This window comes from Desmodus rotundus, chromosome 12, assembly GCF_022682495.2.
Source record: "Desmodus rotundus isolate HL8 chromosome 12, HLdesRot8A.1, whole genome shotgun sequence".
Classification (NCBI taxonomy): Eukaryota; Metazoa; Chordata; class Mammalia; order Chiroptera; family Phyllostomidae; genus Desmodus; species Desmodus rotundus.
The window spans coordinates 16,242,062-16,254,717 of NC_071398.1; the positions used below are offsets into that span (position 1 = coordinate 16,242,062).

At 37.1% G+C, this 12,656-nt stretch overlaps 1 protein-coding gene across 1 annotated transcript in view; it reads left to right on the forward strand.

Annotated features, from left to right (window-relative positions):
• The window catches only part of CYB5B (cytochrome b5 type B), a 30,204-nt gene extending 19,106 nt beyond the window's left edge, over positions 1 to 11,098 (forward strand). The window contains exons 4-5 of the mRNA XM_024556152.4: positions 4,686 to 4,714; positions 7,505 to 11,098. Coding sequence (XP_024411920.1) covers positions 4,686 to 4,714; positions 7,505 to 7,598 — 123 coding nt within the window. The 3' untranslated portion in view covers positions 7,599 to 11,098. The remainder of the gene's footprint in view (positions 1 to 4,685; positions 4,715 to 7,504) is intronic.
• The last annotated feature ends 1,558 nt before the right edge of the window (positions 11,099 to 12,656 follow it).

The window sequence follows — 12,656 nt, forward strand, 5'->3', positions numbered from 1 at the left end:
GTTTAACTTTTGAAATCTATTAAATTTTACTTAATATTAGAAGTAATCCAAACATTGCATTTAAAGGCAGATATATTTTTCTCTCAGATGCTACTTACTTTTGTTATAATAGAGTTTTCTCTTACACATATGTAAGGTATTACCCACACATAACATTCAGTTTACCTTTTCTTATGGGAGAGAAACTAAAAAGAATACACTGTTTATGTAATGTAGTTAGTTGGTCCTGGGTACTAACCATTTCCTTTTAAGAATTCTTTAATAGTCCTGTCATACTTACAACCTAATTTATTAAAGTTTGGAATGGGGAGGTAGATGCCCTTTAGATGAGTGGCGATTGCTGTTTACCAAAGAATTTTGTCAGTTCCTTTGTTCCCTCTTTTTGTCTAACATTTGTATTTTGTAACATAATCTTTTGAAATAAAGCATAGAATGTAATGGCAAAATCACTCTTGAAAGAAAAACAAAATGTCCTTTGCTAAGGGATCTCAGGGATTAATGTCTTCTTGTAACGTTCCATTTAGAAATGCCATATAGTTTTGCAAAACAAGATGTCAGAGGACAAGGTAACATCCATTTTTAAAGCAGTCCTCCAATGTTGTAGCAAGTTTTTCATTTCTTAGGTCCCAGTAGGAAACATCCTATGAGTGTTTTAATTTTTTTCTTCAGTGATGTCTTATATATTGGGGCCCAATGGGTTCTTGTGTATAAATTTATTTGAGAGGATGCTTTTCGTCCTTGAATTTTGCGCTTATCTACAGGGAGGTATGTTTGCCATTGCTGGGCTGACTCTACAGATACATGCTTTGCAAGACAGTAATTGTTAAGCAGTATTCTCAGCCAGAGAGAAGTTTTAGTGCATTGGAGCATTTGTGAGAAGGCTGTCCTCAAGATCTGGACCGCATGGCTGTGGCATCATTGGGACTGTAAAGTGTTTCAGTACTTAAACTTTTTAGGTCATAAGATGGACCTACTATTAAAATTCATATAGTGATAGCTCATGCTAAAGTTTCTTTTATTAAGGGGGGGAAATCCTCTCCAGTAGTATTTGAAGCCAAAAGTACCCAAGTTGTTTTTCACAAGTACTGGCCACATAGATACCAACATGTTCTAAATAAAAAGCTGTAAAAACTACCAGGCCACCCAAATACTCATTAAGTTTGCTGAAGGTGTCCTGTGGCTTAAAATCCACTTCTAATTTTAAATACTTAAAATCCTCTTGGACTAGCAAACACCCAATTGAGGAATTAAAACATAAGTTCCTTATAAAATATTTCTATTTTATTTAAACACTTGAAAGTCTAAATATAAACTATCTAGGCTGAAGGTATACTTATAATGCCCCTTCTGTATACTTTAATGAATTGCAATCATAATTCTGGCACATTGTTTCCTGTGTTTATGTCCTGGTGACAGAGTACACTGGTTTTTAAGTGTGTGTGTTGTCCTATGTTTTCTCATGAACAGGGTTCAATAGTGAAAGCACCCCTACTGACCTCCCGAGTCCCCACTCATATATTTGTCAATTATGACATTTCTTTATTCTTTTAACGGTATCAAAGAGGGTCAGAACTTAAGGGCACAGTGCCTCTTGGCAGAGTATGTAGAAGAACACCTTAATATACCTGATGTAAGAGAGAAAAATCAACACATAATAGAACTCCTTCAACCTTCCTAGATGTGGGGGAATGGGGTTTCCTTCTCTTTTAACCTTTAGAAAGCTGCTTTTGTAGGTTTTGCTAAAATGCCCTTGGGTCAGAAAATTGTGTTGAGTTAATTGAATATGATTTTAGAATTCAAGTTCATTTGGTCTGAGCCTTTCATTTTACAAGTGAGGAAACTAATTTAGCATTGAGCTTGAAGATCTTAGACATAATTTTAGTTATGAGCAGCTTTATGAAAAGATTACTCAGATATTATGAAATATTTCCTTTTATCCTCTAAAGTTCAGGTTTGGTATTTATGTGTATATTAATATATTTGCTTACTTATTTTACAAGGGCACTAAAGTCTTAATGAAGTTTGAACTTTAGGAACTAGTATGTTTAAACAGTTAATTTCTGTTAATTTTGAACTAAAATCAGAGTAGGCTTAAAGCAGTTTGGTTGTTTGGAAGTCTATTCCAAAGTCTTTGGAGAATACGGAAATATGCATATTAGTTATTTGGTAAGAACTCTGTATCTGATCTACTCTCTTACAACTAAAATCATATAGTATTGCAGTTACTACTTTCCATGCCAGATACTGAGAGCAGTCACTGTTCTCTTGACCAAAAATCTTGCATGTAAATGTAAATGCGGGCAAGAAATAACCAGCCGGATATGCCTGAACAACCAAAGGGATAAGTTAAAGTCAATCATAAACTGTAGGAATTTCACTTAAACCTCCGTTAGATTCAGCACAGGGCTTTGAAGTGGAAATGAGAATTGGAGGACTGTGGTGTAGAGAGGATGGAAGGGTAGAGGTGAAGGAAGGTTTTGTGTTAATAGAACCTTTTTGTTTTTAATTTTGTAAATTTAAAAATAACTTGTTCAGCTTCTTTCCAAACTTGGCTGATGTACTTGGCTACTAAGGACAGTGTCTTAATAACTCCTTCATTATAGTTGATTGACAGTAGAGTCATTGTAGTTTGGCAATGACTTGGTTGTCAATATCCCAAAGAGAAGATATGCCTCTTTCTCTTTCTTCCAATGTTAGGGAAGTTGGTCTTTTTGAGTCTAGGGATGGATTGATCTTAAAACAGGCGTTGAAGTATTTAGCTAAAATATATGTATATTTTAATTTTTTATTGCTTGTTAGAAACTATTACAGTTTCAGCATTTCATGGTTTGGTTCTCTCTGATCTCTCTCTTCCCCTCTTTCTTCTGGTTTGTTCATTACATTTTCTAAGGCTCATTCTAGTTAGCATATGTCCAGGGCTTTTGGTTATAAAAAAGGCTAAAAGATTTGAAATATAGAGAATCCATTTATATGAACTGTGTATGTGGCTTTTATTTTTATTTATTTTTATTTAAGATTTTATTTATTTATTTTTAGAGAGGGGAAGGGAGAGAGAGAAGGAGAGGGAAACATCAATGTGTGGTTGCCTCTCTATGCCCCCTACTGGAGACCTGGCCTGCAACCCAGGCACATACTGAATCAATGACCTTTCAGTTCTCAGGCCAGCACTCAGTCAGTCCACTGAGCCACACCAGCCAGGGCTGTATATATGGCTTTTAATGTGATGCAAATTAAACATCATAATACATATTTTATTACATAGTGCTGTCAGGTAAAAATGTAGTTTAAAGTCTTTCTCCCACCCTTTATCCCAGCTATCACGTTCTCAGTGTTTCCAGGGAGATTTTATGCATATGCACATGTATATGTATGTCATCAAATCATCCCATTTAAAAATACTAACTTCACATTTTTGTTTTATAAATCATTGTATATATGTGGATAAAGCATAAAAGGCCATGGACATTGTCTTGATGGAATGCAATTATTTCTTGGCTACTATAGTGGAATATTTAAGAAGGCAACATTATAAATTGATGCACACCCATCATGACTACCCCCATTGTCCAGATCTGTAAAACATTTGTTTTATTTCTCAAAGATTGACCTGTACAGGTTTTAATTAGCCCAGTATGTGCTATTCTAGTGGATATATCCCAGGCGACAGTAATCATCAGGTAGTATGTAGTACGTAATATGGTTTATCTAAAAATTTTTATTAGAAATGTTATTTGCCTATAGGCTAATTTCTTTCAGGTTTGGGGCATGTATTCATTTGCATGGTAGTGTTTTGGGTATATGAAATTAAAACTCATTTCATGATCTGCTCTCAAGTATCTAGGCCACTATGTAGGGTTTTTAAAAATTCTGGGATATTCCTGAAAATGGTGGTCAACAGTTAATATTGTGTGTTCACACCCTGGAGAATTTCTACATATTGGCAGAGATGGCAGTTTGGGTAGCAGTAACCTGTGTTAGTGGGTTATTGCCCTCTGGCAGTGGGTTAGCAGGTATTTGGTACTATACATTTAATTAATGGAATCAGTAAGTTCATTTGATATTTACTTTAACTGAACTTTAAATATTTAGTAATAGTTTTTTTCAGATATAATTCAGAGCCTATCCAATTCACCTATTTATGCCAAAATTTTGTTTTTAAGGCTCTTTTGGTACTTTTTTCCCTTAATTACATTTTCCCCCTTTCCATTGTGAAATGAGCTCTAAGGTCTCTAATCATACTTCAAATGATTTCAGAGAATAAGCCAGGTCATTTCAGGTAATCTATATATTGCAAGTCAAGACATTATTTTTAAAATACGTTTTCAGAAAATGTGATCTTATCTACTGCCAGTGGCAAACCCTACTGAACCAGGCATATCATTGTGACTACAAATTGGTCCATTTCAGTATAGTTTGTATCAGCGTTATTTTTTACACCTAAAAGATGTTTGAGTCATTTCTTCGTGCTTTCATTAATGGTTCTTCACTAGGGAATACCAGTATATTATCAGAAATAGAATTCCCGGTACCCCCATTGCATATAGATTTGTACACCTCAAATTGCATGAAAGATGAAGTTCTGTTATTAGCTACAGAGTTTATATAAAGAATTCAAGAACATTTAGGTACTCTGTGTTAATCTTTATTCTTTTTGTTTGTCATTTTTGAATATGCGTCTTCTCCAGGACCCTTCAAAAAATAGCACCTGCAAAAGGTTAGTATCCCCTTAATGCACTTCATTATGCTCAACATAACATCTGACAAGAGATTCTGCCATAAGTCTACACGTACAACGTAGCGTAAGAGTACAGTTTGACAGTTAATTCTGTTTTGGCCAAAACTACTGTAAATTCAGAAGTTCCTTAGCATTAGCAAAATTAATTTTTATAGTTTTAATCTCAAAAGTTCATGCCTTGAGTATTTCAAATCGAATTGGAATCCCACCCAGTAAGAGGCTGGTACGCATGGACAGACAAGTTACTGTTGAGTCAAACCCAGCCTCTGCAGCTCAGCTCAGCTATGTAACTGCCACCTAAAACTTAATGTTTAATCCTCACAATCACTCTATAAGGTAGGTACTATTATTACATTTTATAGAAGAAAATGTTATGTATTAACAGTCATACTCAAGAATGTGGGTTTTCCCTTAAGGGTTACTTACAAAATACCTCTTGCAGTAATATCAGTACTACAGCTCTGCAAGGGATAAATGTACTGTTCCTTTAGTGCTTCTACTTGAGATGACTGTAGAATCCTTGACTTGTAAAAAAAAACCCTGTATAGAGATTGTGTAGCGCTGCCTGTTTAGTCTTTCTGAGGTCCTATTTAAAGCATTTCAGAGAGAGAGAGAAAGAAAGAGAAAATGTGTCTTTTCTCCTCATAAAAGTGCCATATCTTTTTTTATTTGAGGTGAGAGACAGAGTATTAGAAAAGTGCAGACTTGAAAGAAACAGTAAATTCAGCTTTCTTAATATTAAGAACTTATGCTTAATAAAGAATTAGAAAGTATAAGCCTTAAACTTGCAATAGACTTGCTACAGATCAAACTGAGTAAGAATTATTATGCAGATACATAAAGAATTCCTGCAAATCTATTAGAAAATAACTTAGTAGAATATGAGAAAATGACTTAAGCACCTTATAGAAGAGGAAACACAAATATAAGCATATTTAAAAAAAAGGTTTAATTTTATTTGTCATCAGAGACGTAAAAATTAAAATCTTTGGGTATGTTTCACACTAACCAGATTGGCAAAAATTTTTAATTTTAGAAATCAGAGGAGTTGTTGAGGAAGTAGACCACCAAGGTTCTTAGGCCCTCTTAGGGGAATATAAATGGGTACAATCACTTGGAAAACTGGCATTATCCATTAAATTTGACGATATGAATAACTTTTGACCCAGCAGTTCCATTTCTAGGGATGTACTCAAGGGGAAGGTGTGCACAAGTACCCCAGGACACATGTACGGGAGCGTTCACAGCAGCATTATTCAAGATCCTAAAATACGGAAAATAACTCAGATAACCATTCATTAATAAAATGGATGAATTCATTCTGGTATATTTGTACAGTGGAATGCTGTAAATCAATAAAAATAACTGAATCACAACTACGTGCAATAACCTGAATGAACCTCCAAGAAGACTTCTGTCTTGTGGCCAGGAAGTTTTTGTTGAACCTGAATCTCCCCTGGTGCAGTGTAAATGCGTTTCCTCTGGTTCTAGTCTCAGTGGCAGTTAAATATTGTATTACCAAGGATTATATGAGGATTGGTGGTCAGCCATCCTTGGTCTTTTGTACTGAAGAATTTCTCTTCATTGCTTTCTCAAGGATCCTGCTTTTGAGCTCTTTTGTGCCTTGTGGTTACTCTCCAAGATATCTGAATTCATGAGTTACGGGGAGTTTACTTCATAGTTCCCACGTATCATATTGCCATTGTACATGCCAGCTTCCTTTAAAAAAAAAAAAAAAGAAAGAAAAGAAAGGCTACCTGGCTGATACTCTAAACTTGTCCAGAGCAGCTTTTGCCATTAATTTGCAAAGTGCTAGGCATGTTTAGGCAAAGAAAATCATTTTTGTTATTGAATCTGGTTTGTCAGCTTCAAAACCTTTTCATACCAAAACTGCATATGTCTTAAGTAGAGGGGCAGCCAGGTCATTTGGATCATGGAATTACTCCTTCAAACTAGCGGCGCTAATAAGCTCTATCAGAGAAGTAGAGTTACTTTAAGAAGAATGATGACTGTTCTGAAAGGCCTAAGGAAAATCTCTTACAGGACTTTTTAAGCCAACTGCCATTTATCTCACTTTATCAGAACTGTCAACATTGTTCTGTGTGTGCACACGTGTGTCTGTACTAATATTAGTGCTTACACTTAACTAGAGATTAAGTGGATGGGTTTGGAATTGACTGCTTGACTAACTTTGCTTTGTGATTTGGGTGCCAGCTAAGCTTGTATTTCCTGTGTTAAAGATGAGAATAATAATAGAACCTATTTCATAGGGTTGTTGTGAGGATTAAATTTAAAAAATACTTTTGAGGCAGTTGTTGCCAATAGTTGTATTAGAAGTTAACACTTCTAATATATATATTATAGATACATATAAAAAATGGTGGCTTTTTTCTGTTTAAAAATGCTAATTGTAGAATATGGGGAAAAGCACAAAGAAAATCTGAACTATCCATAATCCCATAACCCAGAATGAACCACTATATAACTTCGTGAAAACACATTCGAAGGTGTGTATATGTATCTTTTTTTGGTACATTTTTTTTAGCATACTATACATTGTTTTTAATCTTTTTAAAATTACCATTTATCATTGTCACTCCAATCTAAATACTTGTTCTTCTCTAACTACTGTGCGATAGAAGCAGTTAAAATTCCCAAAGTAAATAAAAACTCTTTGTTCACAAAAATATTAAAATGTGTATGTTGGAAGATAGTGGACATTTGGTACAGAATGTTCGTGACTTTATTGCTTTTCTCCCCACCTTCTAGTTGCTGGACATACTGGATTTTCCCCATCATAGGCGCTATTCTCCTAGGTTTCCTGTACCGTTACTACTACACGCCGGAGAGCAAATCCTCCTGAGGAGGCCTTGTTGACGTCTGGAAAGCATACCCATTTGGGATTGAAAACTAGGGACTTGATCGGAGGCTGCAGCAATGTCCTGTTCCCAAATCCTGCCAGTTGTATTCTTCCCCCTTGGAGCCCAGACGGTTAGCCACGCATCCACCTCAGGCCTGGGAACAGTGTCCTTTCTCAGAGCCTTACTCCCAAAGCACCTGCTCCCTGTTTTGTGTCCTTGCCAATGTTTCCTGTCTTCACTGGTTTCCACGAGCACCGTTACATTACAAAGTTCTCTGTTAATAGCTGCAATCCATATGTCCTAGTGACATTGCCCTTTGGTAAAAATGCACATGAGACCTTAACGCAGCAGCGCACTCTGGTTTTGAAGATTTTCTTCTACTTTTCTTTTAAGTAAATACCATTATTTTTAAATTCTGACTTAATTTTATTATTTGCCATAAGGGGTTTCATTCATGAAGTAAGTTGTACACCTACAAGTTAAAACACAGCTGCCAAATGATCTTGTTCCTCGTTTATATTTGTTAAAACTAGAAAGAGCCATGTGATTGTCTCCTCCCTCCCCAGCTAGTGCAGCAGGTGGCTCTTGCCACCCCTTGGTCCACTCTGTGGTGCTGGGCAGAACTGTGCTTGCCTTTCATTTCTCAGAACAGAGAGACACAGGGAAAGGGAGCCGTGGACGGAGCGATAGGGCGAGTTCATAGCGATCTTTTTTGGAAAAATACTGAGAAACACTGCTACAGCACAGGAACCTGGAAAAAGCACCAAAGACTTCGTCCTTTACTTTGGTTTGGCACCAGTTTCTAGCCATCCTTTTTCTTAGTTTTCCTTTCCCTCAACCATCTTTCTCAGTAAAATATAAACTTGTAATTATGTCTGTAGAGCTTTACCAGGGATTTTTGCTGCTTTTTTGCTTATTAGTCAGCACTTTTTTAATTTCCCATTTTAATGAAAGTAAGAGACTCCAAAACGATCAAAGATACGGTATTCGATCTTCTGTTTGTCCGGTAAGCACTTGAAATGGGGGATGGTGACAAGAGAATGTTTCCCTCTCATCTGTTTTTTACCTCCAAGGTTCTAGTTTGTGGTTGTGTTGTTTTTCTCTTGAGAATAAAAACCCTATAGTTTGTTGGGTTTTTTTTTTTTCTTTTTTCTTGGAGGAGTGTTTCATTGAAGAGTAGGTTACTACTTAGAATTATGTTACTGTTTCTTCTTGGTTCAGGAATTTCTTTGGCATATTCGCCTTTACTTTTTTCCCCTGTGGAAGCACCTGAGGAGACAGTCCACTGACTGTTTGCTGCCCACCACAGGTTGAGGTGGTTTTTCTCCCTGTCCTCTGAGGATTACCAGTCTGCCTCTGAGCCATTGTCCTATGCGGCAGGGAGCAGCGTGGCTCCAGAAGGCACTGCTTAGTCTCTCCTGCTTTCCGCTTGCCAGGGACTTGACAAGACAGGAAACTGCCCGGCACACCAGTGTCTGCCCATACAAACTATTTAAGAAAAAGTTCAACCCAGGTCTTATATCCTGTGATTTAACAGTTAGTGGATTCAGAATTCATCAAAATATTACCCATTTTTGCACACTTGGATATGATACTATGGAGTGACTTTGGAGAATTTCTGGCTGACTTTTATTATCAGGGATATGGTCTAGTCAAACTTTTATTGTTAGAAAATGTTTTTGTAGGTCTTATAAGATGGCACTCCAAGACAGTTTATTGAAAAAAATGATCTTTGGTTGTGTAGCAAAACTGGCGTGACTGCTGATGCTCCTTTATTTGAAGGCAAGGAAGAGATTGCTTGAGTAAGAGTTTGTGTGTAATTGCTGTGCTGTGAGCTGCATGACTACATGGGACCATGCTGGGTAGAAAGTAAAGAACAAAGGGGCATTGAGGAGCTGGAAAGGGAACATTCAAGCTAAAAAAAACCAAGCCGGAAGATAACTTGGATCAATCACAAGTGTATTGGCAGTCTGTAAAATTGAATGAAAAACATCTGGCTTATAAGAAATGTTAAAGAATGATAGTCTTAAGTAAAACTGGTGTTTTTAATATTTTTTAGTGTAAACACCAATGCAAGAGGCATGTTTTTCTATTTCATATTGGTTGTCTTTTCCTGTTTATATCTGGACTTGTTTTTACTCAGAGCCAGAGGAAAAGATTTTCAGACTTTGTCTCTACCATCCATGAAATTCATCCAATACCCAGGGCTTCTTTTGATCTGCTAATGTGATGTCACTTTATATTATGAAAACAACTTCTGGGTCCGTTTGCTATTATTCTGCTGCCTACATAAACAGCCAGGTGAAAGGTAGAGCTTGTGTGAGAGTTTGCAGAGGTTTTTCTAAACAATAAAGTGATACAGTGTGTTAGCCAAATCCATCAAAAAGGACTTCTGTTTTAAGAAGTAGACTTGAATTCTCAAAACAGTCTCAATATTGGTAGATCGTGAAAACCCCTCTGGAGCGAGTAGGGCCCACCCCTGCTGGCTGACTGGGCCCCGGAACCGGTCTCTGGGGTGTTTTTTGTTCGTTCCCAAGGACCATTTGCTGCTGCACACCCTGCCGTACACATGGCTGGGGATCTCAAAAGATGAGGGGACATTTGTGCTGCCAAAATAGGTTGCACCAGTCTCCAAAATTTCTTGGCCTGCTGTGCTCTTAAGAATTGGTTTGGTTTCCAAATAACTTCTACATTTGTAAAGACAAAAAATACTATGTTTAGTCCTTACGTGACTGCTTAAGCAGAAACAAAAACCCATTGGAACCTATAATTTGAGTCTATAAAGTTCTCTGAGCAGTTGTCATAAATGCATATGTTGTGAAATGAGAGCATTGTTGAGCTTATACTCATTTAGTTCCCATGTGGAGCAATGAAAAATGCTTTTTATAGGCCAGGTATATCATTACCCATGGTATCTCGTGCTTGCAATCTCAAGTGATAGCTATCTGGTTAAATTCCATTTTAGGAAATTAAAATGCAGAATGTTAATGTTTATTATGTCCTTCCCCAGGAGAAATGGATTTAGACATGTCTTGTCTCAACAAGAAATTGGTTCTTTTTAAACCATCTTATTTGGTTGCCAGATATCCCAAAAGTAATGGGGAGTTTGGTCACATTGGGCCGGCGTATTCTGAAAGAGCCTGGTGGGGAATTTGTGGGGTGATCTCAGAGGAAGGTTCCAAGAAGCAGAGCTGAACCTAAGTCACCCGTCCTACATGTAGCCTCTTCCTCATGAGTTTTAGGAGCTGCTCTTTGCCTGCATCTAAATTCTACATTTGCTATTTTGACAAAACATTATTGTGATTATTTGACTTTCGTTTTACTTCACCCTCGACTGTGAATGAGTAATATTAACATTCCTTTTGTGTATTCAATAATGCAGTTTGTTTACCTATTTTATTTCAACATATTTTGAACAAAGATCTTTGTCTCTTTCTGCTGGAATGTGCACACAGTGAGTGTTTGTTGGAGCCACACACAATAAAGATACTGTTTTCCTTTTCTTGCCCTGACTTCAGTTATTAAAAAAAACACACACAACAAACCTCTTTTTAAAAGTCGAAGTGTTGGCTTTGTAATCTTTAGGTGTTCTGGAAGACAAAAGTTTGAGGCGGCTGAAAGTCACCTGCATCTGTGCTGAGGGCTGTGTTTGCTGTAACGCTGGGGAGTTCTGCGGTTCGGGATTCTTGCTGCAGCTCTTCCCCGGAAGTCAGTTGCTCGTTTGACAATCACGAGCGGCAAAAACCAAGACTTTTGCTGTATTGATGGGTGTGAAGTGGCCACCGGGTAGACACGTCGGGAGTTCTGTTTTTACTGAAACCATCTGCTAAAGAGAAGCCAGTACAAGGTAATAATATTTTGTTATCTGCAATGCCAGTCTTCACGTGGTTGTTTTTCTTGGAAATAGCTAAACTGTTAGGGAAAATTAAGCACTCAGATTGAAGTTCTAGTGATTGTGTTAATAAAACAAGGGAAATAAACCATTTTTCTCATTATGTTTAAAACCTACTGATAGCCTTCTAACATTGCTAATGAGACACGGTTCACGAGGGCCTCGCTATGTCACTGTCACACGAATTGAAGAATACTAACAGGAAAGGATAGTCCATTCGTATTACTAGCGTTTGAATCTAATGCGTAATTTTCAGCTGTACTAATTCATATCACTGCACTCTTCCTGATCCTGAGTGTTCGGCAGGTGCTTGACAAATCCCAGCTGATTTCCTGAAAACCTTAGGTAGAAGAGTGTGACTCCGCTTATATAAAATTAAAGGTAAAAAATACCGCAGTCTACTAACTTTTTGGTAATTGTAGGTAACATTGGTAACCTAACTTTAATTAGCTAAATGGAAGTCTGTACTATGTATTTCAAGGCCCACTCAGCATGTATATACATACCTGTGTGCGCGCGCGTGTGTGTGTCCATCCCCCAGCATTTTAAAAACAATTCTTTTATGAAGCATTATGGAGAGACGAGTTGCTTTCAGATGAAACATGAGGATGCAGTTGTAATACTATCATTTTTATGACACCTACTATGTGTCATACAGTCTTCGATAGTTTACAGACATTTCTGCTCCTTCCACTATAGCATCCTTACGTGGCAGATGGAGGAGAGGGGTAATCCAAATTTTACTCGACTTGCCTGAGGCCACACAGCTAACAGAGCTACAGTTTAAACTCAAGTCTAGCTCTAAAACTCAGTTTCTACTGTTGGTGGTTCCAGGTAAAAACTAAGGTTAAGTTGTGCCCAAATAAATAATATGCCCAGTAGGTCTACTAATGATTCCCATATTGATGTTCCTGTGTGTGATTAATAAAATGAAACCAAAAAGGTAACTATTTTCTTAAATAGTAAATACGAAAAAATAGCTAGTATCTTAGAGATCTTAGTTGTCGAAGAGAATCTCATCGATTCAGTAGAAACAACTTACGTAAAATGGCACATCCCATGAAAAAGTTTCCTGAAGTCCGTGAACGAGAATTTAGATTTGAACCATGTTACTGGAAAGGTCACCTGTACGGGATGAGCTGAGGAGCTGAGGAAATCATTAAGCAGC